At 35.7% G+C, this 27879-nt stretch overlaps 1 protein-coding gene across 1 annotated transcript; it reads right to left on the bottom strand.

The window, feature by feature from the left end:
- Positions 1–10410: 10410 nt before the first annotated feature.
- LOC149183852 (uncharacterized) lies at positions 10411–12607 on the bottom strand. Its single transcript, XM_089415110.1, has 2 exons — positions 10973–12607; positions 10411–10860 (listed from the first exon to the last, which is right to left on the bottom strand). The coding sequence occupies exons 1-2, from the start codon at positions 12605–12607 to the stop codon at positions 10411–10413; spliced, it is 2085 nt and encodes a 694-aa protein (XP_089271236.1).
- Positions 12608–27879: the final 15272 nt, after the last annotated feature.

The raw sequence follows: 27879 nt of genomic DNA, 5'->3' as shown, positions 1-27879 counted from the left end.
ATGTGTCGGAATATCCTAACATCCCCCCTTAAGAACAACTTGGGATAAGATTGAAGGATTTACAAATATGACACAATAGGAGAAGGAAGGAGGCACTAGAGCCTATCCCCCCTTAGTGACAACTTCCTGAACTCCAACCATAAATCGAAGTTTAGTGAACTTCGCCTCTGTGAGAGCCTTTGTAAAGATGTCCGCAACTTGATCATCTGTTGAACAATATTGCACTTCAAGAACATGGTCGTGAATGAGCTTTCTGATGAAGTGCATGTGCAGTTCAATGTGTTTGTTGTGCTGATGTTGGACTGGATCTTTGCATAGTTGAATGGCACTTTGATTATCACACCAAAGTGTAGTCGGATGTTGCTCCTGAAAGCCAAACTCTGACAGGATCTGACGAAGCCACAAGGATTCCTTACTAGCTTCTACGGAACCATGATACTCTGCTTCTGCTGAAGAAAGAGAAATGGCACCTTGTTTCTTGCAAGCCCACGTAATAGGTCCTGAACCAAGAGTGAACACATAACCGACAGTAGACTTCCGATCATCAGGGTCACCAGCCCAATCAGAATCAGTGAAACCAACCAATAGAGGAGCTGCTTTGGCACTGTAATGAAACCCAAAATGAACTGTACCTCGAACATAATGAAGTATTCTTTTAGCTGTTTTCCAATGACTTTCATGTGGGTTTTACATAAACCGAGCAACAAGGCCAATAGCAAAGGAAAGGTCAGGACGATTATGGGTTAGATATAAAAGTTTTCCTACAAGTTGACGGTATAAGGTAGCATAAACTTCATGAGAAGTACAAGTGACTGAAATTTTGACTCCAGACTGAAAGGGAGAAGGGGTTGGCTTACAGTCTTCCATGTGAAAATGGCGTAGAATATCACATGCATACTTGGACTGGGAGAGGGAAATACCTTCCTTGGATTGCAAGACTTGAAGACCAAGAAAATAATGTAAGTGTCCTAAGTCTGTCATTTCAAACTTCCTTTTAAGGCTGGACTTCACATGGTTTATAAGGTTGGGATCATTACCAGTAAGGATAAGGTCATCAACATAAAGAACAAGAATGATAAGAGACTTGCCCACTTTCTTGGTGTAGACAGTATTATCAGAATGACACCTAGAAAAGCCGGATTCTAAAAGAAAGCTATCCATTTTGGCATACCAAGCCCGAGGAGCTTGCTTGAGACCATAAAGGGATTTCTTAAGTCGACATACAAGGCTGGAGTTTGTTTGTATAAAGCCAATTGGTTGTTCCATATAGATTTCTTCATGCAAGTCCCCATGCAAGAAGGAAAATTTAGCATCCATCTGATGGACTTCCCATTTGAAAGAGGCAGCAAGGGAAAGAACAAGGCAGATAGAGTTCATTTTGGCAATAGGGGAGAAGGTTTCAGTGTAGTCAATGCCTTCAACTTGTGAAAAACCCTTAGCAACAAGACGAGCTTTATGTTTATCAACTTTCCCATCTGGTCCATACTTGGTTCTGTAAACCCATTTGCATCTAACAAGTTTTCATCCCTTTGGTAGAGGAACAAGATCCCATGTATCATTTGCCAATAATGAATGATATTCTTCATTCATAGCTGCTTCCCAATCTAGATGGCCTGAAGCTTCTGCAAAGGTGTCAGGATCATAATTCACTGAAGCTTGAGCCAGTAAAGAAGAGGCTCTGTCAAACTGAGAACGTGTACATCTCTGATCTGTAGGATCACCGGTAAGATCACCTGCTACATCCCGAGTAGCATGGACCCATTTTGGAAGCTGAGGAGTTGAAGGAGGATCCTGAGATGGTGGGGGAGGATTGTCATCCTCACTTTCATCATCTGAAGAAGAAATATTTTCAAAAGTAGAAGAGATAGGGAGAGGTGGCACATCCGCTGAACTAGGCTCGTAGGCCAATATATTTCCACCAAACTTTACATCTCTTCTAATGATAACATTTTTGGACTTAAGTGGAATAAGTCTATATCCTTTGACATCTTCATAATATCCAACAAAAATACATTTTTCACTCTTAGGTTCTAAAGCTTTATGTTTCTCATCTGGAATATGGGCCCATGCTTCACTTCCAAAAACACGAAAGTGACTTACATCTGGTTTAATTGAGCTCCATGCTTCTTCTGGAGTGATATTCTTTAAAACTTTAGTAGGAGTGCGATTTATTATGTAATTTGCACAGTTAATTGCTTCTGCCCAAAAACTAAGACCAAGTCCTTTAGATTGCAGCATACAATTAGCCATTTCCTTTAAGGTGCGATTCTTCCTTTCAGCTACACCATTTTTTTGTGGAGTATATGGAACAGTATGTTGCATTTGAATTCCATTCTCAATGCAAAAGTTGATGAATTTGTTGTTAACATATTCTCCGCCATTATCAGATCTTAGCTTAAGAATTTGATGTCCAGATTGTTTTTCAACAAAGGCCTTGAAGGCCAAAAATATGTTAAATACTTCACTCTTGAGTTTTAAGAAGTATACCCAAGTGCATATGGAGAAATCATCAATGAAAGTTAAGAAATACTTGCAGCCAGAGAATGAAACAACTGGAAGTGGACCACATAAATCACTATGCACAAGTTGTAAAGGGGCTAAGGCGTGCCAAGAGGCATGTTTTTCAAAACTGTCCCGATGATGTTTTTCGAGTACACATCTAGAACAAACACCATCTCTGCAAGATACCATTGGAAGACCTGTCACCATATTTTCTTTACATAGATTCTGAAGGGAGCGATAGTTTAAGTGACCAAATCGCTCATGCCAAAGTTTGCTCACTTCATCGTTATGAGCAACAAATACTGAGGGAAGATTTGATGACCCAAAGTTGTGAAACTTATACAACCTTGTAGAATCATCAGCAATGCCAGTAGCTAAAATCTGTCTAGGATCTCTTAGGTCCTTAATTACAACATCGTGAGGTGAAAATTCAACGATTTTACCTTCACCTGAATGAGTTATCTGATATACAGATAGAAGGTTGCAGGATAAGGTTGGAACACATAATACATCATTAAATTGACCATTGTCTAGATGAACAGTTCCAGTCCCTACAACATTAAGAGATCTATCATCACCAACATATATATTTTTGGTGTTACAATCATTTAAAGAAGAAAACATGGCTTTGTTTTTGGCCATGTGATAAGAATCTCCAGAATCAATGAGCCACTCATGAGAATGAGAAGATGAAGATACATTTAGTGCATAACCAGACCGAGATGATTGACAACCACATGCAGAAAGTGCCATTCCCGAAGATGAAGTTGAAGTTGAAGAGTGCTCCAAATGGATGTTATTCTTCTTCATTGCTGCTTCCAAGGCTTCCATCTTCTTAAAGCATTTGGATTCTAAGTGGCCATCTCGATTACAAAAGTTGCAATGTCTATCAGTATTCTTCCCTTTGTTTTTATTTGTCTTATCATTTTGTTGAGATGATTTTTCATTTTGAGGCTGAAATGGCTTAGGACCCTTGTTTGGTTTAGGACCATTCCTTTTAGGATATGACTTCTTAGGATTCTTTGAATTTGGTTGCTGCTGGGCGGCTAACGCTTTCTTCGAAGAGTTTCCAAGATTAAGAAGACCAAGGTGTAAGAGTTTTTCTTGTTCTCTTATTAAAGAATCACAAAAAGAATCAAAGGAAGGGGACTTGTAGTCTTGTCCTTAAGAAATGAAGGCTTCTCTTGTAGAATGGAAGGTGGAAACAAACACAGAGTAGGCTAGTCCCAACTTAGTAAGGATGGAATAGATAAGGTTAATATCTTGTTTCTTAACCTTAACACCTTCCAAGAGATATCTAAGGGTCTTGAACTTGGACAAGAAATCTTCAATGCAAGAAAAATTATTGGGGTCCAATGTAAGCAACTCATTTTCAAGTTGATGGGCTCTAAGTTCATTTTTAATTCCAAAAACTTTATTGATCTGTTTCATTGCTTCATCAGGAGTATCAAGTTCTGCAATATGGAATCTAAGATCTGGAGAAATAGACATCCCTATCAACCCTCGTGCTTGATCTTGCCTATTTTCTCACTTGGCTGCCTTATCTTCATCTTTCGGTTTGGTTTCTTGGCCTGAGGCTATTCTGTAGAGACCTTTACTTCTAAGTAAATCCTCAATGTAGGACAACCATTGGAAGTAGTTGGTGCTGTCAAGAATAACTTGGTATGGACTTTCCATTTTAATGGAAACTGAAGCTAAAGATGCTGAAACTAAGTGTTCCAATGGAAAGATCTCGAAAAATTAGGCTGGTTCAAAAAAAACGCTCTGAAAACGGCTTCCGGATGAAGAAGTTATGGCTTTTTGAAGAAAAGTTGGTGAAGATGCCGACAAAGTGCGGGAATGTGCGGAAATGAAAAAAAACTCCCCCACAAAAAGGAGATTTGAACTCAAGACCTCTACTCTCATAAATTAGCTTTGCACCAAGTAAGCTATACAAAAAATTTGAGGGAGAGAGAGAGAGAGAGAGAGAGAGAGAGAGAGAGAGGGGGGGTTGAAGCTTTGGGTTGCGTGCTTGCTTTGAGAAAGCTATTTTTCCCTACAAAACAAAAAACACAAAACCCAACAGAGACATACAAAAAAAACGAACCTTACGGCTCAAAGTTAGCTTTAGTCGGAAACTAAATATTTTCCTCAATGTTTCTGATTTTCCAAGATCACACTAAGGCGCAGTGGAAAAGAGCATATGCATGAGAAAAATCCTTCCTTTCTGTTTCTGATTTGCCCAGATTGCACAGAGTCGCAGGGAAAAGAGCATACGCAGAAATAAAAGGTTCAGATCCGGTAATAAAAAAACCTAAATAAACCGAAACCGAAATAAACAGAGAGAAAATAACTGTAAACTGCAAATAAACATTGTATACCTCCAGATCTTAAAAATGACGTAGCTAGGGCTACCAGAAACCTTTTCGCATGAAGCGAAAGGGGTTCCTCACTGGAACAGATGCTCCCAACACAATAGAGCAGTCTTCTCGGCCCGAAAGTAGTCAGAAACAGTAGATCTAGGAAATGACAGTCGGATGCAGTTCTACCGGCTTCAGATTTGGATCACCAATGGACGCGGCCCTCAAATAGCTCTGATACCATGTAGGAATTTACAGGGTAAGTTCCTCAGACAGAACACCAAAGGACACCGCTCACAACCAGATCACAGATCAATACACCAGTATTTTGACGTGGTTAAAACCCTCAAAGAGGGAAATAGTCCACGGCCTGAGCCAACGCGGCCACTTCAGGCAATTTATTAATAAAAGAATGAAAATTTACATATGCTTCTCTCATGGATGGATTGCTCTAGAAATGACCCTCCATGCTCTTTAAATAGAGATCATGGACCAATCGGGTGTTAAGCCACGGATCAAGTGTCGGTAATACCGAGAAGAGAATGAACCGTCAGATCACTACATATCGTGACCGTCGGATTGTAAGTTACAAAATGTACATAGTAAAGAAACACACTTTACCTAACTCTATACTAGACCAAGTTATACTTAACTATTTCCTATGTGTTGGAATATCCTAACAGTGTAGTCTTAGTTGGCAAGCCTACCTCACTGAGCTCCTCAACTGCGTAGTATTCCTTCTTAAGCCTCCATAACTATGAATTTCACAGTCATAAGCCCCCGTCCTCACTCTTGACCTATGGAACTATGCACTACAATCCATGTGTGTTCCTCCCAATCTAGTACCCAGTTCTAGTTCATTCAGTGATTTTCATCAAGCATGTTAGACTAGGAGTTTTTCGGGCTAATTTTATCTTGTCATGAATGATCTCCACTTGTAGGTATTATGCCTTAACATGATAGGATGATGATTGAAGAAAAGGAGAAGGAGACTATGTTAGAAGAAACTCATGAAGTTGTAAAGACAAGTTAATAATTAAGCGAGAAGATGAAGGGACTCTAGTTTACGACAAAAGACTAAATACCAGGACCACATTAAGATTCCATATCATTCAACCACTTGAAGGGTGAAGATGAAGAACAAAGTAGGCCTCTCATAAAGATTAAATACAATGCAATAAGAAGAACAACTTGTCATTTATATATCATCATGAAGTGCATGTCATCATTGTCAAGTTGTGACTTGTACTAGTACCATCACAATGTCACATGTGTCATAATATATTGCCACATCATTTATGGAATGTAATTATGTAATTTTCCAAAATGAGAAAATATAAAATATGTGGAAGACCAAGGGTCCCACATGGAATATAAAGAGTCACTATTCAGTTCTAAAGTCATATAGAAACTCAAATGTGATGTAAGAATTTGAAAAGTCATTGTAGAACCTTAAGATTCATGAGGGAGGTCAAGAGTCACATGGGAGATGGAGAGTCAACTCATTTGTTGTAAATACACCATCATAAATCAAGCAAAAGGACTTTTGGGACTTGAACTTTCACCTTGACTTCTCTAGCATGGCATAGGAGAGAATATATTTCTTTGGAGGAGCAAGTGGTGACTTAATGTTCCACTAATAGGGCTAGTGTGGCAACATTGTACTTTTATCTTGGCACTTCCACTTAATATAGGAAGGTCGATGAGCCAACACATTTTCATGCTTGTATCGTGAATATCGCAGGACTATCCTTTAGACTTTTCGGTATATGTTTCATTCATATGTAACAAGGTAATTGAACTATTTTGGTGGCTTTGGTACTTATCTTGTTCAAGGCGTGTTGTATTTGGTTTTATAATCGTGGTTGTCTTGTGAACTACTTTGCAAGTTAACTAACAATCCTCTTATGCTCCCGTGTGTCACTTTTAGAATAGTACTATTACTTTTCTTCTAGAGGCTCACTCTCTTTGCTCTCTTTCTCCTTGCTGTGAAAGTAGCGTATATACATCATGATTGTATGCCTCACAATGTCAACTTTGCTTGTTTCATAGAATGTTTCTGTAACCTCTTAGTTAATATGACAACCAAGGGAAATCTATAAGGATAATGGAAACCAACCGTATTCTCGGTTGGGGCTCCTATTCCAAATGGTGTGGGGACTAATTGGGACTTCACATAAGGGAGACCCCTTTGGTTGACAAATTTCCAACACCATCAACAACAGGAAATTCATTATTTTAGTTGTTGCATGAAAATCGAGATAATGCAGTGTTGAAAGAGGGTCATGTTGACACTTTGCCAAAATGTAGTCATGTTACAGCCATTGGTCTCATAATCTCGAGACGATTGTGATGATGATGAGTATGGTTTGAATTTGATCAGTGGATTCAAGAAGACTATTTTATGCCACTGTGTGTGAGTCCATTTCTACCACTTTTGTGAGATATCATTCTTTTGTCATGCTGAAGGAGAACGTCTTGTGAGTGGGAGTTATTTGTAGGAGAACATCTCCTTGGGAGAGACATGCCACTCAAGATAAGAGTTACATCCTCGTGTTGACAAATATTTTATTATGTACTCATCTTGTTCTTTCAGATACTAATGAAGTGACATCCCCACTATTGACGTAGGGCCCAGAGACGTAATCCACATTGGAAAAACTCCTTTATCACATGTTGTGTTATGATTACTTCAAGGTTATTTGATTTTGTTTATGATGATGGATTGTTGAAGTATTGGTTACAGCATGTATTTCTCATGTTTCACATGAAAATATAAGTCTCAGTAAAAGGTCCTGCAGATGAAGACTTTTGTTTAATACTATTCACAAAAAATATTAGATCAGTGATAGAAACTTCCTTTAGAATTGCGTGCAAAGTAGCTAAAGCCCAAGGGGTAAGCAAAGACAACTACCTAAACAAATGCTTAAATTGTATAATGAATTTTTTATATGGATGAATTCATAGTACATGAAGTATTCTAAATAAAAGTTCAAGTGAAGAACCTAAAGGTGATTGCTTCTTTTGACAATGCTTGCCAATATAATATGATTTCTAACAAATTAGTTGATGAACTTGGTATATAAACTTATGATTATTGTAGCCAAGTTCCCTAGAATGGTTGCAAGGGAAATTTGTTATGAGAATCACTAGTAGATATAAAATGAAGTTTTCCATTAGTGCTCACTGTGTTGATGAGGTAGAATGTCAAATTGCACCATCAAACATCTGCAAGGTGATGTTTTGTAACCCATACTTATGGAATAAAGATACTACCTTCTATAGGAAAGAAAAAATCATTGTTTGGATAAGGATGAGAAGGTATAAGTCATCAAATCACACACAACAAGAGAGAGGGAGAGAAACTATTTTTTATAGCAAAACCATAAAAAAAAATAGCTACCTTGATCAACAATGGAATGGTGGATATGAATGCTTTATGCTTCCATTCCCTTATTGGTCTAGCATTTGGTGTCAAAAAATTCCAAATGAGAAAGTGAGATCAAAATTGAATCTTTGTCAATTTTGGAATAGACATGCTCTTGATTTTATTTTTGGTCATTTTGAAAAAATCCTATTAAAAAATGAACTATTATGATAATTGACATTCTAAAAATAATTCATTAAAACAAATGAAGGCTATAATGAAAAATAAAAAATATAAATATAAATAAATTATAGTAAATATATTATAGTAAATAAGTCAAAAAGAAATACAAAGAAAATTAGAAGAAAATGATTGTACAAATAAAAAATTTAGAAAGAAAAAACCGTCACTTTCTACAATTTTGGTGTTTACATCCCTCCCTCACTATCTCGGAAATTTAAGTCTGAATTAGAACATACCTAGTATTGCCACATTTGCGGTTTATACTACTTGAGAAATATCATCTGCGACGTAGTAGTATGGCATGTTTGCCACAACCACACACTTTGCTAGAAAAAGGATAGGCTGAATTTAAAACTGGGTTGATTTAATTTTGAAAAACAAATATTTATTTTTTAATAGTATTAATAAAATTATTTTTTAAACATTTAACTGAATCATAATTTGAAAGTATTATTACATAGTTTTCACAATATAATGCCATGTAGATCACTGCTTAATGTAGATCACTGTTTAGTGTATTTTATGCCATATTTTATAGATATGGTTACAATATTCATGCATGGTTTTTAGACATTTGTGTAGTGATTTTTTATTCTTAAATCTGCATAAAACCATCCAAAAATAAATTTTTTAAAAATATCATTTTTACAGTCAATTATTTGCAAGAAAAACAGATATGAGTAATATGTAAGTACATATACTTACCAAGAATTATTTTCCACAATTATTTATATTTTCCACAACACTTATATAGGAGTAAAAATCTAAATGTGTATACTTACTAGTAGTTACTACCCACCAAAATTTTTCCACTTCACATATCAATTTCTTAATTCCTACCAAAAAAGATTGTAGGATTCCATTTTCCTATGCATTGCCCAATGTAGAATATAAAATTTTATGCAATTTTTCATAGAGCATAAGTAACAAGGACTAAACTGCCATACTACACTTATTGCTATTATTAATTATAAAAATAATTAATGTATGAATTAAACATATTTAGGTTCAAAAAAACTTGTAACAAGATTCTTAACTATAGATATTTAGCCCATTTTACCATGACAATTTTTAATTTGTAAATTGACTTTGTTACAATACCATGGCTTATAAATAACACACCCCTAAAAACTATAACTTATGTTCATATGACACATGTTCATGTGACATTTATTTTAATTAATCAATTTTAATTAAAATAGTAAAAAGGGCATAACAATTTTTGAGATAAAGCTTTTATTTTCAATTACTTGGTTGAGCTTAAATCTCTACTATTTAGCTAATAATTGTTGAAAAATAAATTATATTTTAGAACCCATATTCCAAAATAGACATAGTTGTACATGTAATTTCAAAAAAATGTTGAAGACTGTGATAACTGACCTAACTATTCAACATCATTTTAGTACTTATTGTGTTTTTTAATTGAGCTGAGAAGTTCATTCTGCAGCCCAGTTTGATGTGTAATGTTGTCCTTGGGTCATCAAAATTGAAATTTTGTTTATGTAAACAAAAATATTTTTTTTAAAAAATCTAAAAGATACAAAAAAAACTATACAAAACATTTAAATGATATAGTCTCATAAAATAAATTTTATAAAATAAATTTGCACCTGAAAAAATTGAATCTCTCTTAACTAGTTTAAAATAAAATATAGAATCAATCTCTAAACTAATTTAAAATAAAATATAGAATCAATATGAAAAATTATGAAAAAATAATAATTCACAAAATTTCGGTTGTGTAACAAATTTATTTCAAAACATTCCATCATTCTCACATAGTTACATCATTTAAAACTCAGATAACTGCATCATTTACATACCAAATCCAAACCCAGATTCAAAACAATAATATGCCTTACGTTTTAGAAAAAAGATTTACATATCAATCACAAGTATCGGTCTCGACAAAACAAAACGGATCAATCACACAACACCATACGTCTCCCTATTTAACTAAATCGGGACTGGAGAGAGCGTATTACTATCAAGCAATTCCATGGCAGACTCTACGAGGGATGGAATGGCCAGGGTGTGACTCCTTAACCCTACACTGCCTGAGAAGCTACTGTAACTCTCCAACACCGACGTCGTCTTCATCACTCCTTCCACAGCCTCCTTCAATTCCGATCTCATTGTTATTTCGATTGAAGATGTGTCCATCTTCATAAGAGCAATCAAAAGTTCTATGCTAAATCTCCTAATGTTTGGAACTTTATTTGTTGGAGATGAGTATAGGCCGAGGACCTCCACCACTTTCGAAATCAGCGATCCCTTTATTTCAGCACCCCGTTTTGGGAAGACACGATCGAATCCTGATTTGCTCATACACTTGAAGATCTGAGCTGCCAGTCCTATGGCTGCTTCCTGATGTATGTCCTTTCTCTCCATCACAGCCGCCACAACCTGTAAATACATTACAAGAAAGAAATGAATCGATAGCATGAAAATGTTTTGGAATTGAACTACAGTGCAAAACTAAAAATTTTAAACGATCTAATTGAATACACTATTAAACCTTCCTCGACGCTTCAATGATTTCCTTCAATTCAACAACCTGCACCGACACTTCAGTGATTTCCTTCAATTCAACAACCTGCGCCGACGCTTCAGTGATTTTCTTCAATTCAACACGTTTTGCCTCTTCGTATACATACAGATTTCGAAGAATTCTCGCTGCATAAGTACCCCGCACTTCCTCGTTCAACAGGGAGATGAGGCTTGGGATCAAATTCGAGAGATGGCGGCGCAGCTTAATGGTCATAATTATTTCACAGTTGTGATTATTCTCCAGTGAAAGAAAACCCAGGGCTTCTCCCGCCTTGCTGACGAGCTCCACATTATCAGTAGTGATTTCCATGAGAAAGAGAGAGAATAAATTATGCAGAACCCCATCAAGACGGCCGATCCTCTCACGGACCTCCTCGTCGCGAGCAATATTTGTGAGCGTCTCGATCGCTAGGATTTGGCATCCTGGTGCGTTGTCATCTAATTCTGTGAGTCTGATAATTTTGAGAAGTAGCCCTTTGTTGCTTCCGATCTTAGCGCGGTTGTCGTGGTCGATGGTCAACCCTTTGAGTATGTTTAACCCCAGTTTACTCAATTTATCCCCGTCTTGATTTCTGTTCTGAATGTAGTTTTTATCGTACAGCAAAGAGGTTATGGATTCCATCGAATCGGGGGTGGCCATAACCAGAATGCGATACCGGTCTTTGCTGACCAGCTTGAAGATGATCTCTGCAGCCTGTCGTTGAATCTCCTGATCCTGAAGAAAATTAAATTTCCCCCAATTCAGCATATCGATAAGCATCTCTACCACACCTCGTATTTTCCCTATTGACCTCAACCTCTCTAATGCAAACACATTATCGTTCACAAGCGCGGATAGTAATTGAGCACCCATCAACTGTTCAATATCAGTGCTGGACTGCAGCAACTCCACGCTATATGACACAAATTCCATCTTCAAGCCGTCAAGAATGTTTCCACTGAGGCACCGACAATATGTTGTATGGAAAAAACGATGGACCGCCGCGTCGAGCTGAGAGTCGGGGAAGCCATATTTTGATTTCACCTCCAAGGCTAAACAATTTGGAATGATCCTCTTGTCCGACGATTGTGGCGATTTTCGGATGCCAGTACTGATGTATACTCCGATTAAACTCAAACCGGATTCCACCAGGGACACCCAGTAGAATATTTGGAGAGCCCGAATTTGTTTCGGATCACCTTCGTCGCTGCAGTGGCCGCAGTATGGCCCTACTATACGAAGCCCAGATATAAACATTAGTAGCCAAGAAGAATATTCTCGTAAGACATGGCCAAAATTTTTAACTATCTTAAACCTTGCATCGGAATAAGAAGAGCCGTTGTCCAGCTCAGGCCTTAGGCCTAAGATCCGAAGACCTTCTCTCACCAATATTAAGCTCACGAGCCAGAAGTCTATACCTAGTAAAGAATTTACGAAGCCTCCAAGGAGAACGGCGGTAGCCCAAATGAAGTTCAAAGTTCCGAACAAGGTGGCGGCCTTTACAACAATGGCAAACCAGACGGCCCACTGAATGATTTTCCACTCAGGGATTGCATCTGGAGAAACCCGTTGATCACCATCTTCATCAACTCCAATCCTCAAGCTTTCAGCATTCCCGTCCATTGGCGAAAGAGGAACAATATAATCTCTAGTCGGTGATGACACTGGGCACCACAGGCTGCCGATCCTATATCGATGCAATGGAAATTCGCACTCAGAAAACTGAAACTAGACAGGATTCTATTCTATCGGATGTGCTCCAATTCACATCTACGGGCCACGAATATATAAAATCACGCGGGAATGAACAGAAGCGTGTTCAACAGTACAGATAACGACTGAAAATAACTAGTCTGACCATGAGCATTAAATGAAATGATATATGAACAGGAACAGGAGTGTATATACTCACTTTTGGATTTTATCATACCAATTATTCAGAAGTGGACAGCCCTGCTGCACACAGTGCAGATGGCTATGCAGAGAAGATGGCCCATCTCACTTATTTTTGGTCAGTTTTCTTTGGTGGATTGGCTGGAAATGAAATTGAATAGTGAGAAATTAAAATACTAGTATTCTTTCATTAAACATTGTTGATATACAGTTCCTTCAAAAAAACTAAACTAATGACATATTATGCTGGGAAGATTCTTCTTTTATGTATAATTACCTGCATGCTTATTTCACTTCACACTCACTAATATATAGAAAACCGACAAGCACTAAAAACAACTGTCAGCTATAAAATTTAAAGAGGAAATAAAGAGAAAATCGAAAAATGGTCAATCAAATTTCCAATCAACTAATAAAATAAATTTAAAATTCCAAACCGAATCTGATGTGCATAGCTGGAGTCCCAATCGCTACTTTCTTTTAAGAAAATGTAAGGAAAAAAAACGAATCCCAAGTCATTTAGTCAAGCTTTCTTCTATACGTAAACAACACCTTATGAAATTTGGGTAAACAATTTACAATTAGTAACTGAAATTAAAATTTTCAACTTTTAATTTTAAATATTTCTAAATTTAATAACGTGAATTCCAGTTTCATGCTGGCTGGTCATATTATTTCTTTGCAATTATTATATTCGTTACAAATTAAGTTTCAAAATTGCTTCTCTTTCCATGAATCACAGGGAATTAATTTATATTTTCACTTCAAGGTACTATTATACAATTAGATAAACCAATACATTTCATAATACTAATAATAACAATATACATATAATTTGATTTAAATATTTTTATATTTAACTTTATGTATTTTAATTTATAAAATATTTATTAGAAAATAAATATTATTTACCATAAAATTCTTTCTCGATATTATGTTGATCATAAATCAGATTTCACAAGTACATTCTTTGGACATGATTATTAGACACAACTCATTACTTGGGTTCATAAACAAATATATTCAAAGTCAATGGAAAAGTGAATTCATCTTAAAAATTATAGGGTTTGATTCAAAATGGATTTAGTAATGGAGTATCATTGAAATATGAAAACGATTTTCTTAAGATATTGAAAATAAAGTGTCTATAATTATTATAGAAAATGTATATTTTAAATTATTTTGTTAGGGGTTTATTGATTTCATAAATTTGTTTGGACTACAATTTGATTGTCGAATTTGGTAAAAAGAAATTGAAATCAGAACGTTACAGTGTTTGACATATTTTTTGATGTTGGAAATGGATTCAACACCATCAAGAACCCTTTGGGCACCCAAAATCTTGAAGTTTGATAGTTGTAATCTAGATTTTCAAAAATTTCTAGAGGATTTTGTCATAATCTTGCTGGAATTTCCATTATTTTTCGGGCTATTTTGTGGTTTTTTAGACTACTATATTTTATTAGGTATATTTTATAGTCAATTCTACTTGAAATTTAGTTAATTGTAAATTTGAATTGTAGAGTTTTTTACAGGTAACTCTTCAAATCAACTGTGTTTATTCATTAGGATTCTTCATTGTGATATACACAAGGGAGTGACTCTTGGGTTTCACCTCCCGATGACTTTTCATTTTCCATTATTTACTATTTACATTATTTACAAGTGTTCACCTAATCCCCATGACTAGGTGTCAACATTTCCCACCTTAATTTGAAGGGATGCTCGTGAGTCCAAGCATTGTCTGAATCTTTCAAGATTTTCTCTTCCAAGCACTTTGGTGAAGATTGTTTGCAATCTTCTCATTAGTGGAACAATGGCGTAGATGGATTGGCGTGGCCTCAACATGATGTTGAATCAGATGGTATTTTGTATTGATGTGCTTCGTTCGATCATGGAACTTCTGGTTCTTGGCCAACTTTATTCCAGAGGTGTTTTAATCATGCATGAAGTTGAATGTACTTGTTTTACCTGCAAATCTTCCAGAATTTTCCGGAGCCACACAATTTCTTTTGTTGCCTCAGCTGTTGCCACATATTATGCCTCTGTTGTGGAATCTGTTGGAACTAGTTGTTTGCGTGATCTCTAGGAGAAAGCTCATGATCGAAGACTCATAGCATAACTGGAAGTAGATACCTCAGTTTCTTTGTTTCCATCGAAGCCTAAATCAGAGTATCCAATCAAGCTGAAGTCGCCAACTTGTTTATACTTGAGTCCAAAGTCTTGAGTTCCCTTCAAGTACTTTAGAACTCTTTTTGAAACAGACCAATGTCCCTCACAAGGCTTTTGCATAAACCTGGAGAGGATTCCAACAACAAACGAAATGTTTGGTCTAGTAGTAGTCACGTAGTTGAGACTTCCTACAAGCTGTCTATACTTTGTTGCATCCTCAAATTCTTTTCCTTCAATGGATGTGAGCTTTAATTTTTGTTCCATTGGAGTAGTCAAAGAATTGCACTCAGCCATGCCAAACATGTTCAACAGATCTCCAATGTACTTATTTTGAGAGAGGAATATAGACTTCAGATGTTGAGTTACTTCAATACCAAGATAGTAGGGAACATAGCCCAAGTCAATCGTTTTAAAATATTTCCTCAATTCCTTCTTTATGGATTCAATGTAGCTCTCATTGTTCCCTATCATCAAAAGATCATCCACATATACCACAACATATACAACTGTTTTGCCAAATTTCTTGACAAACAAAGTTGCATCATCAAGATCATAATCTTTGAAGTTGAGTTTCAGAAGATGCGTAGTTAACTTTTCATACCAGGCTCGCGGTGCTTGCTTGAGGCCATACAAGGATTTCACAATTTTGCATACTTTATGTTCATGTCCTTTCACAAAAAATCCTTCAGGTTGGGACATAAAAATGTTCTCTTTTAGGTCTCCATTCAAGAAAGCAAATTTTACATACATTTGATGGACTTTCCAACCGTTTTGAGCTACTAAACCAAAGAGTGTCCGGATGGTAGCCTATTTTGTTATGGGGGGAAAAGTCTCCTCATAATTGACCCCTTCCTTTTGTGTAAAACCTTTTGCCACAAGGCTGGCTTTGTGCTTGTCAAGTGAGCCATCCAATTTATACTTGTTCTTGTAGACCCACTTGCCGCCAATTGGTTTGGTTCCTAATGGAGGATTAAAAAACTTCCAAGTGCCATTCTTTATCAAGGCATCATACTCCTTTTGCATCACTTATTTCCATTCACCATGAGAAGAAACTTCTTTGAAGGAAGTTGGTTCAAAATATGTAGACAAATTCAGTTCACAATCATAAGAAACATCCATATCAATAGGTGAATCAGAATCATCTACATCACCTCCATTTTGCCTGGTTGAATTTCTTGTTCCTGTCTTTCCAACTTCATCAGGATGAACACTTTCAAGTGTCTTTTTCAGCCACTTTGGGGGACCTTTCTGAGATAGTCCAGGCTGCTCAGTTGATTGGGTTGGGACTGAATCAAGATTGAGTTTCCCAATTATGTCAATCACATCAATCAAAGTATCATCAACGGTTGGAGTTTCATGTGGGGGAGAGAGTGCTTCAAAAGAAGATTCCACAAATTAATCCAGTATAGGAGTCCCCTCTTCAAGATGTGGAATTTGATTATCAAATTCTTGAAATGATTTTGCATTTTCGAATCTATCCAAACAATCAAGTTTTCGCTCAACAACATTGTCATCTTTGGAACATTCAAGAAAGATTACATCTCTAGATACAACAAACTTTTTATTAACTTCATCATAGATATAGTATGCTTTGGAGGTATTTGAATACTCGAAGAAGATACAGTTATGACTCCTTACACCAAGTTTGTTTCTATGTACTTTTGGTATCAAGGAATAAGAGGTGGAACCAAAGACCCTGAGATGCTTTACCAAGGAATGTATCCATACCACATTTCATAAGGAGTATTGTTTCTAATAGAATTAGATGGACATCTATTATTTACATATACAACGCATAGAATTGCATCAGCCCAAAACATCAATTTTACATTCTTGAAAAACATCAAGGAATGTACCATATTTAAGATTGTCCTGTTCATTCTTTCAGCTACTCCATTCTGTTGGGGATTATAAGGTACAATTATTTGTTGTTTGATCCCATATTGGTGAAGATAGTTTTCAAATTCATTTGAAGTGTATTCTTTTCCATTATCAGTGCAAATAGAGCCAATATGAGATTGTGCATCATTTTCAATCCACGTATGAAAGTTATTGAATGTTTGAAAAGCAGAATATTTGTTCTTCAATAAATAAACCCAACACATTCTCGTGTAGTCATCAATCAATGTCATCATATATTTATTTCCATTTGCATAAGGAACATGCATTGGACTGCATAAATATGAATGAATGAGTTCAAGTTTTTTATGTGCTTTGGAATGTGAATCATGAAAAGACTGTTTGCTATGCTTTCTTAGAATGCAAGCATCACATTGCTTAAGTTTCCTAGGAATTGTAGGCAAACCAGTAACACCATTTTTCTTCAACAAGCGAAGGTTGTCATAGTTCAAGTGTCCAAATCTAGCATGCCATAATAGACTTGATGGAAATGTACCTTCATCATAATGAGAATTGTATGAGAAATTTTGTGCACGAGCAGAGGTACCTTGCAGCTTGAGAAGCCTTTCTTCTTCTATCCTCGTCATGACAAGTGAGTGATCTGATGCTTTTCTCACCTCAACCTTGCCATCAAACATATGAATGGAGTGCCCTTGCTGGTAGATGTGGACCAAGGACAACAAGTTTCTCCTCAAATGTGGGAGATATAAAACATCATGCAGAAGAAAGTCTGGAAGACCAGGCAATTTGAGCTTGATTGTGCCAAGCCCTGATGGCTTGAGTTTTGATTTGTCTACAAAGTATACTACTCCATCAACATTGTCAGTAAATTCTTCAAAAAAATCTCTTCTAAAAGTCATGTGGCAAGTTGCTCCTAAATCAAGCAACCAATCATTTTTCCAAGAAGCAAGTGAAGCATTAAAAAAGTCTTCATTTACTCCAATATTACAATGTGCCACAACATAGTGAGTTGATGCAGGTGCTTTGCATTTCTCTTTTTCATTGGTTTTACCTTTGAGTTGATTTCTTTCCTGCTCAATTCCGTCCCAAGAGAACATGCATGTGGATGCATCATGTGATCCATCTCTATTGTAACGTATGCAATGAAAATCATACTTTTCTCCTTGAGAGAGTCTTCCCCCCTGCCTTTGCAATTTCATCTTCCTCTTCCTCTTCGACCACCTCTTCCTCTGGAAGAATCTTGAGCATGATTCTTCTCTCTATGTGCAAGATATACAACTTCTTCAAAAGACTAAGGAGTTGTCTTTTTCCCAAAAGAATTCTCTCTCTCAGCAAATTTATTCACAAGGGAGTCAAATGTAATTTCTTTGAGGTTTCCATTTTCTTGCAATGACTCAAGATAATTTGAGTAAGTGGGATAAAGTGCCTTGACAAAATCTATTAGAGGAATGTCTAGTTCAACATTAGTGACTTTGATATCATACATAATAGATTTTACTTCTGGTGCAAGAGAAAGAGGATCATCATTTTCTAAATGAAGGCCGAATAATTTAATCATCATTTGAACAACTTCAAGTGCAGAGTGTGAGTCATAGAGTTCCTTCAATTTTTGTAAGGCTTCAAAAGCATTCGAAAATGGTGAAGTATGGTGACTCGCCTCTTCATTTATAGATGATGCAATCAAGGCGTAGGCCTTGTTGTTCTTTTTTTCCCAAATGGCGAATTCCTTGTCCGAGGTAGGTTGTGCTAGTTCATTGTCTCCTTCTCCAACATAAACTCCTTTCCACAACTCATTAAAAATGAGAGTATGTTTGATCTTCTGCGACCATTTTGGCTAGTTCTCTTTTCTGGTGAGAACCACTCCCACAATAGATATCAATAAATTCATTTTAAAATCTATGTACTGTAAAAATACTTCAATGGGAGGGTTTATATGTACGAGGGTCAACGTATTGATTGAGTAGTGGTATGGGAAGGATTTAATACCAATTAAAATTCGAGAGCTGGTTTAGCACTGTATGGAGAGGGTCGACTGTATGGAGTGAGAAACAGTGGGTTCGGGACCCATGATGTGAGGGGACTGGTGTTGCAAGGAGAGTGGTGCTAGGAGCAATGTATATGCAGAGATAAAGGTCCTACTAGGATATGCTGAGGTATTAACTGTGATATCAACGAAGGTGTAATGAACAGAGATCCAACTGTGTAGGAGGGCTGAGAGGGGGGAGGATTGAATTCAATACAACCTTATTCCTTGCCCATGCGAGGAATGAAGTCATATTGTGAGGAGAAGGCAAAGGATACAGATAATTAATCCTCTCGTTCTCTGTGAAAAACCCTTTAGTTTGGTCACGTTCAACAGTTTCTCTTAAGGGTGACACAAACGGTGATACCACCAACCAGTATACACTTTAATACCACATTAATACCAAAGAACTTAATGTAATAACCACAAGAGGTAACTTGCTCATGAAAAAAAATCAACATACCATAAAATCGATCCTCCACTGCAATGCAGGTTTCGATCCTCTAGGAAATTGATCTTCAAAGGAGCTCAACATAGTATTGAGGACACGACCATATCGTCCTCTACCGTGACATTCACAACTTTCACTCAATAAAGCACATATCAAGAGATGGTTTATGAACCATTCCAACACATAACACTTCAACGCTTCTAGCTTCATGACCAGCGATTGGACGCATTCAATGGAAAAATAATAGAGAAGGGAATCTGGAAGTAGATAGGAGTTACTGGGCAGAAAATGCTAAAAATGGGGCTGGATCTGATACCATGTCAGGCCAGGAGGTAACTCCTCAAATCAACTGTGTTTATTCATTAGGATTCCTCATTTTTATATACACAAGGGAGTGACTCTTGGGTTTCACATCCCAATGAATCTTCATTTTCTATTTTTTACTATTTACATTATTTACAAGTGGTCACCCAATCCCCATGATTAGGTGTCAACAAATTCAAACATCTTATAATTTTTCATGATCTTAAATTCATTTATATATAAAAAATGCCAAAAAAATTACAACATCACAAAAAACTGTATTATCAAATTCCATGTATGTAATAACTTAGACTAGCTTTTGAAAAATCATGAAAAAATTCATCATCACTAGAATCAAAGCTAAGATTGTTCCAACTATTTGTTCACTTTGATATTAATGGATGAAATTCCAACAAAGTTTTAGAGTAGTCCAAATCCATACCATGGGAATTAATCTTGTTGGCTTTGATATTGGGCTGAAAATGAACACCTTCTTAGTGATGTGTACTATGGGATATATATTATATCTCACTATGTACTTGAGTATGAGTTTGATTGCACTTGGATTGTATGAGAATAATACTAACATAATTTTAATGATAGCTTTAATAACCCCAACTCCACTCTCATGTCCAATGATATCAGGGAGATTGTTATAGGAATGGAATTGGGTCAAAAACCCTGAGCTTATGTTGACTCTTGATTCTAGTATCCAATGGATATTGAATAAAATTAACAATTCACTTAACCTCACATATGTACCAATTCCCTTAACCTCAAATGTTTTAGATGCACTAACATAATTTTAATGATAGCTTTAATAACCCCAACTCCACTCTCATGTCCAATGATATCAGGGATATTGTTATAGGAATGGAATTGGGTCGAAAACCCTGAGCTTATGTTGACTCTTGATTCTAGTATCCAATGGATATTGAATAAAATTAACAATTCACTTAACCTCACATATGTACCAATTCCCTTAACCTCAAATGTGTTAGATGCACTAAATCTGCAATCAACATAAAGATATCCAAATAAAAGTTACCAAAATATACATGACTTTTTTATTTTTTTCATGAAAAATGCTACCGTGCATGCTTTTACTTTTGTATCTCACTTTCATATGTATTCCTGTGGAATATTAATCTTCTTACCATGGGAAAATTTCTCTACACATAATCCACATGACCTTCATTTATTATATCAGTAATATTGTGTTGAAAGTTGTAGCTAGGTTCAGTCTTGACAATATAAAATTATCATTAATGTATTTATTATATTTATAGCATATTCTTCATGCCTAGAGAGTAAAAAAGAATTGATTACGAGTCAAAAGAAAATGTATGTCATTTGGACATTTGAAAGAAAAATAAATTGAGTTTTATTTTTGAGTCATATGCCCACAAGATGATTAAGTCAGACCTCCTTGGAGAAGTTGGCCTAGTGGAACCTATTCGACCCTCTTGGACCACTATATATAAGACACAAGTTCAACCTCTTGGGGACATCATTTATCATCACATATTCGAGTATCTTATGTACCTAAACAATAAGAAGAAGGCCAAATTTAAGAGAGAGAGAAGATATTCAAACCACAAGAAGAAAGTTAAAATTTATACCCTACTATAGCTTGCATGTATGACATATTTATGTGGAAAAGGGTTCAAATTTTGAGGTGATTATAGGTAAAAAACTTGGCCTCTACTGTAGGTCCAAAAATCTGTGTTTGAAGAGAATTTGAGGAGGCTTAACCAACATTGGATTTCACTATTGGAGGATACTTGGAGGAGGGTTTGACTTGGAATCTTTGTGGTAGATTGGTATTGGTCGTGGTCTTGGATATTTCTCATTTGATATGATTCTATAAGAGAAGGATTGTTGGGTTTTCCCCTTGTGGGTTTTGCCTCTGCCTCTGGCCAAATCTCTAGTGTACTTTGTCTCACTGTGATATTTACATTTTGAACATTTATATAATTTCTTGATGAAGAAAAAAATAAGAAGTAAAATAAGACATCTAATATTCATAACTAATTATCAAGAAGAGAAATCAAACACTAAACTACTCTACACTTGGTTTCTCAACATGGTTTCAAAGCTTAGGTGAAGGAAGGAAGCTTGAAGATCACATTTTGTTGGCACTCTTCGTTGAATACATCTTTGTAGAAACTTTGTCTCTCTCTATAAATGTCCAAGAACATGAAGGAAGGTCTCAAGGCTCTCAATATTCTCCTTGTAGCCATGAAAGGATACATCACCATCTTTGTTTCTAAACTAAGGAATTGGGAGAATTGTCATCCTTGAGTCAAATGGTTACAAGAATGCCCCAATTTAAATAAGAACATGAAGGAGTTTGTAAAGGGTGTGTCCCTTGGAAAAAATGTGAATAGTTCATCCCCCTGCAATGATTCAAGATCCAAAGAAGTATTGGACCTATTCCATTCTGATGTCCATAGTCCAATGTCTAAACAATCACTTGGTGGTCATCTGTACTATGTAACATTTATTGATGATTATTCTAGAATGACTTGGATATATTATCTAAAGTATAAATATGATGTGTTCGACAAGTTCCATGAGTTAAAGGCCAAAGTTGTGAATATCACAGAAATGAAGACTAAGACCTTGAGATCTGATAATGGAGGCAAATATATGTCTAAAGAACATGTGACATATTTGCAAAGAAGCTAGGATTAAGAGGGAGTCGATAGTTCCCTACAATACCCAACATAATGGTGTAGTTGAAAGGAAGAGTCATTCTATCAAATAATGTGTAAGATCCATCTTACATGATCAAGATATTCCCAAATTCTTATGGGGAGAAACCTCTATGACCACAATTTACATTCAAAATAGAAGCTCTCACAGAAGTCTTGGTGACATAACTCTGGAAGAATATTTTACTAGAAATAAGCCTAATATTGATCACCTTGAAATATTTGGATGTCCTATATACATTTATATTCCTAAGGACAAGAGAAATAAGTTGGATTTTGTAGGTATAAAAGGAATCTTCATTGGCTACAGTAACTCATCCGAAGCATATAAAATCTAAGTCAAAGAACAATGTCGTATTGAAGTAAGGATAAATGTCACATTTGATGAGAGTGTTGCATACAAGAAGTCCAAATATATCTCCATTGACTTTGATGAATAAGAAGGAATTTCATTTCCCAATAAAGATATTCCAAGGAAAATTAATTCTCCAGAACCTACAATTGATCATCATGAAGAACCATAAGCACTAAGTGAACCTATAGAATCTGTCATCATTCTAGAAACCTGAAAGAGACCTACTTGGCTTAGAAAAACCTTGCAAGAAGTTGAAGTACATGTAGTTCCAAATGGAACATTTAGAGAAAGAAAGAGAACCAAAAGGTACTCTGGTTATGCAGTATATCTGACAAAATTATTGAATCGAAACCTTATACTTATGAAAAGGTTTCTAAAAAACAAGCATGGAAGAATGAAATGATGGAAGAATATCAATCAATAATGAAGAATGATGTTTGGGAAATTGTTCCTAGACCAAAGGATAAATATGTTGTGACCTCCAAGTGGATTTATAAAATTAAGCATGCAACTGATGGAAGCATAAAAAATTTTAAGGCTAGATTTGTCGCTCGAGGATTCTCTCAACAAGAGGGATTTGATTATGATGAAAATTTCCTCCTACAACCAAATACACAACTATTAGAACTTGTATCTCTATTGCAACCTCTATTGGATTGAATATACTCCAAATAGATGTGAAACCACTTTTCTTAATGACACAATTGTCGAAGAATTTTACATTGAACAACCTCAAGGATCTGAAGTCCATGGTAAGGAATCCCATGTTTGAAGATCAAAGAAGGATATATATGGCTTAAAACAAGCCCCTAGAGCATGGCATCCCTGTATGGATGCTTATCTAATAAGGCTTGGATTTTTCAGAGGTGTTTCAGATCCAAATATATACATCAAAGTAGTGAAGAATGAACCAGTAATCATTTTTCTATATGTGGATGACTTATTAATAACAGGTGTGGAGCATCGTATTCATTAATGCAAGAAGGATCTAGTAGCTGAGTTCGACATGAAATATCTTGGACTAATGCACTATTGCTTGGGACTTGAAGCTTGGAAAAAACCTGGTGAGATCTTTCTTGGTCAAAGAAAATATGTGATCAAGATTCTACAAAAATTTGGGATGATGGATTGTAAGCCTATGGAAACACCAATGATCACCAATTTGAAAAAGTTGAGAAGTTCAGATTCAAACCTTGTTGATCCATCATAATATCGACAGTTGATTGGTTCTCTAACTTACTCAGTAAATTCTCAACCAGACATATGTTATGCAGTAAATACTCTAAGTCAGTTTCAGATGGAACCTAGACATGATCATTGGATAGTAGCAAAGCACATCTTGAGACATCTCCATGGATCATTACATTAATGTTTGAGATATGTTGTAGGAAATGAGATTCAATTATTAGGTTACACTGATTCTAATTGGGTAGGAAGTGCTAATGATGGGAAAATTAATACTGGCAGTTGTTTTTGTTTGGGATCTTCTATGCTTTCTTGGATGAGCATAAAACAAGACTCAATTGTGCTAAGTACTGCCAAATTTTAATATATGGTAGCTAGTGAAGTTTGTCATCAAGCACTTTGGCTCCATAAATTTCTTAAAAATTTGTTTGAAGGAGTAGTAGATTCAACTATAATATATTTTGATTACCAAAGTTGCATAAAATTGTCAAAGAACGCGATCTTTCATGCAGGGTTGAAGCACATTATGATTAAATGCCACTACGTTTGAAACATGGTGTAGGATGGAGTCATGAAGCTACATTACATCTTTGTTGAAGAACATGTAGATGATGTATTGATGATGTCCCTTCCTATGGTAAAGCTTGAGTATTTTTGAGACAATACTTGGTCTTATAGAAATCTCTTTCCAAATTGAGAGGGAGTGAGGATGGACACCTTGTTCTTCACATGCCATGTATTATGGCCAGGACTAACCATCGTAATTCTAGTACATGATCATGGATAGGGAGAAGGGTGGATTGGATAAGTATCTTGGACAAACATTCATGAGTCATTTATTGTGGTGAATTAGGATTAACACCCTTTGTTGAGTACATGGAGTTGGTAAAGAATAGTTTGGTGGAAATACATTTCCTTGAGATTAGGAAATGGTTGTGTGAGGACATACCTTGGTGAAAATAGGTGGGGAATGTGCATTTAGACGCAATGGTGTCCTATTGAATGCCTCCTAGAATTTTTATTCTCTCCAGTGGAGAGATAGAGATTACTTGTCAAGGCCTTTGTATTTTGACAATGTTGGTTATGATGATGCTATCATCATTGATTCTTATCAATCTGGAACATTTCTTATATGAATATTTCAATTTGATAGTATCCCTTTCATTCATTATGAGTACTTCCCTATCTAAGAGGGAGTGTTGAAGTTATAACTAGGTTCAGCCTCCATAATATAAAATTATCATTAATGTATTTCTTACTAAAGAATGTTATTCATGCTAAAAGAGTAAAAAAGACTTAAAAATAATTTATTATGAGTAAAAATAAAATGTATTTGAGTCATGTTCCATTTAGACATTTGAAAGAAAAAGAAATTTAATTTTAAGTTTTGAGCCATAAGCCCACAAGATGATCAAGTCAGCCCTCCTTATACAAGTCGTACTAGTTTGCACCTATTAGACCCTCCTGGACAACTATATATAAGAGATATGTTCGACCTCTTGGGGACATCATTCATCATTAGATCTTCAAGTATCTTCTACACCTAAACAAGAACAAGGATGAAGTCAAAGGGGAGAGGAGATAGTCAAAGCACAAGAAGAAATTTGAAATTTCTACGATACCACAACTCGAATGTGTGACATATTTTCATGGAAAAGCGCTTAAATTCTAAGGTCATTACAAGGTTGAAACTTAGCCTTTACTGCAGGGCCAAAAAGTTGTGTTTGACCCAAATTTGAGGAGGTTTGACTAACATTGACTTTGGCTATTGGAGGAGACTTTGAGGATGGTTTTTGATTTGATTTAGAATATTAGATTGTTGTTCTAAGATCCTCCTCATATTAGAAACAAAATTCTTTCATTGTGCTTAAGGATTCATGAATTTTTGCAAGTGAAAAATGAGTTTTTATGTTAATTTTATGAGCAATTAAACATAAATAAAAGGCTGAACAACATAATAAACATGTACAGAACATCATCAAAAACACATTACAACAAGAACATGATAAAGGAGTTCACCCCTCCTGGGATACGTCTCCTTGGTCCAGCTTCCAATGGCTTGGGCCTCTCTATTATGATCAAAAGTGTAAAAATATGTGTTTACAATGCTCAAATGCTTCTGAAACATGCTCCAATGAGTCTAGAATACTAAAAAATGGTCCCCTAGCCTCTTTCTACTCCCCACTTGGTCAAAAACTTCCTTAGTTATGACCTTTTCTAGTCTTGACACAATTTCCTCGTACAAATCTAGCTAACTTCCAGTTAAATTCATTATCTAGAGTTAATTGTGGAAGTTTTGCCAAATTTGACAGTCCTGCCAACTTTCCCACCTACCTCGCAGTTAAGGTCAAGTGGTCAAATGCAAGGTGGTTAGGTTGGGCAGTTAAGGTGATGATTCCGGCAACTCCATTGCAAATCAAAATCGGTGAGAATCAGCGGGTCTTATGGTTTGTGATCGCGATCGAGGGTGATGTGCGATTGCAATAAGCAACGGACTCGATGGAACAATCAACTGTAGTATAACCTATATCACATCTGAAACATATCACAATCAGCAGAGTCAGAGGTTATATATATATATATATATATATATATATATATATATATATATATATATATATATATATATATATATATATATATATATATATATATATATATATATATATATATATATATATATATATATATATATATATATATATATATATATATATATATATATATATATATATATATATATACAGGACTCTGCAATGTGTGATTTGTGATTGCGATATCGCATCACAACCTGGTACGTTGTGATTTGCGATTGCGATATCACATCACAACCCAGTACGCTGGGGGATGATTCTTTAATCGCTGACTCACCTATGATATGTTATTTAAGAAACAATGCATAGGAAAAATGGTTAGTCCTTTGGTCTATTGTGTGGGAGATTGTGGGGTCGAGTCCGACCTCCGACCTGTCTTGCGAACCAAATTTTGATCGACCATTAGGAGGTGCAATGAAGTGGTTTTCATCAAAGTAGAGTTGTTGAAGGAGACATATGGAAGACGACATTGAAAACCAAGCAAGGTTTGTTTGAATGGCTTGTTATGATTTTTGGTATTTGCCATGCTCCTACTACTTTCATGCATATGAAGCAAGACGTATTGAAGCCATTTCTAGATGTGATAGTCTATTAGGATGACATTTTCATTTTCAAAAAATTTCATTATGAACATGTCATATATGAGAAAGAAATACTTGATGTCTTATGTCAAGAACATTTATTATTGAATATCTCAAAGTATATGTTGGATAAAACTTCTTTGTTGTACTTGGGCCATGATATTGGAGAAGGTGAGTTGAAGTTAGAACACTTCAAGATTGATGCCATTATGGATTGGTCAATGCTACATATAGTCATTTGGATAAGAGGTTTTTTGGGAGTAGGCCAATGTTTGAGGAAATATTTTGTTAATTTTTCTTCTATTGTATCTCATTTACATTCTTTGGCAGTTGTGCAAAAGGTCTTCCAGTGGGGTGGCAAACAATAAGAGGCATTTGATGCCTTAAGACAAAAGACCAGTTCAGCCTTTATACTTTCTCTTCTAAACTTGAAAAAGTCATTTGAGTTTCAAGTTGATGTATGACTATGCCATGGGCGCAGTATTTATTTATTATGGTAAGCCCATTTCATTTCATTCAGAATTTTTCAATGGTGCAGTGTTTAAGTTGCAGCGACAAAGGCACTTTCATTGGATGGGTTTTCTTCTACTATTCCACTTGGTCAAAAGGTATAAGAAAGGTATAAGAAACAAGTTTAGTGATGTACTTTCTATGCCTATATTTTTTATAACTAATTTCCTCCAAAATTCATTTTGTTTTACATGAAAGTTATGTTCAGAAAAATACATACTTTCAAGATGTACATTCAAGCTTGAGTCAAT

Source organism: Pinus tabuliformis, chromosome 3_2 (genome assembly GCF_031772625.1).
Source record: "Pinus tabuliformis cultivar Carrire ecotype Pingquan chromosome 3_2, CPIR1, whole genome shotgun sequence".
Classification (NCBI taxonomy): Eukaryota; Viridiplantae; Streptophyta; class Pinopsida; order Pinales; family Pinaceae; genus Pinus; species Pinus tabuliformis.
The sequence above is the reverse complement of the archived record's forward strand: the minus strand, read 5'-3'. Positions and strand labels throughout refer to the sequence as shown.

Coding starts and splice junctions, on each gene's coding strand:
- LOC149183852 (XM_089415110.1), bottom strand. CDS start 12,607: ATGGACGGGAATGCTGAAAGCTTGAGGATTGGAGTTGATGAAGATGGT. Junction 10,861..10,972: donor TCATTGAAGCGTCGAGGAAG/GTTTAATAGTGT, acceptor ATGTATTTACAG/GTTGTGGCGGCTGTGATGGA.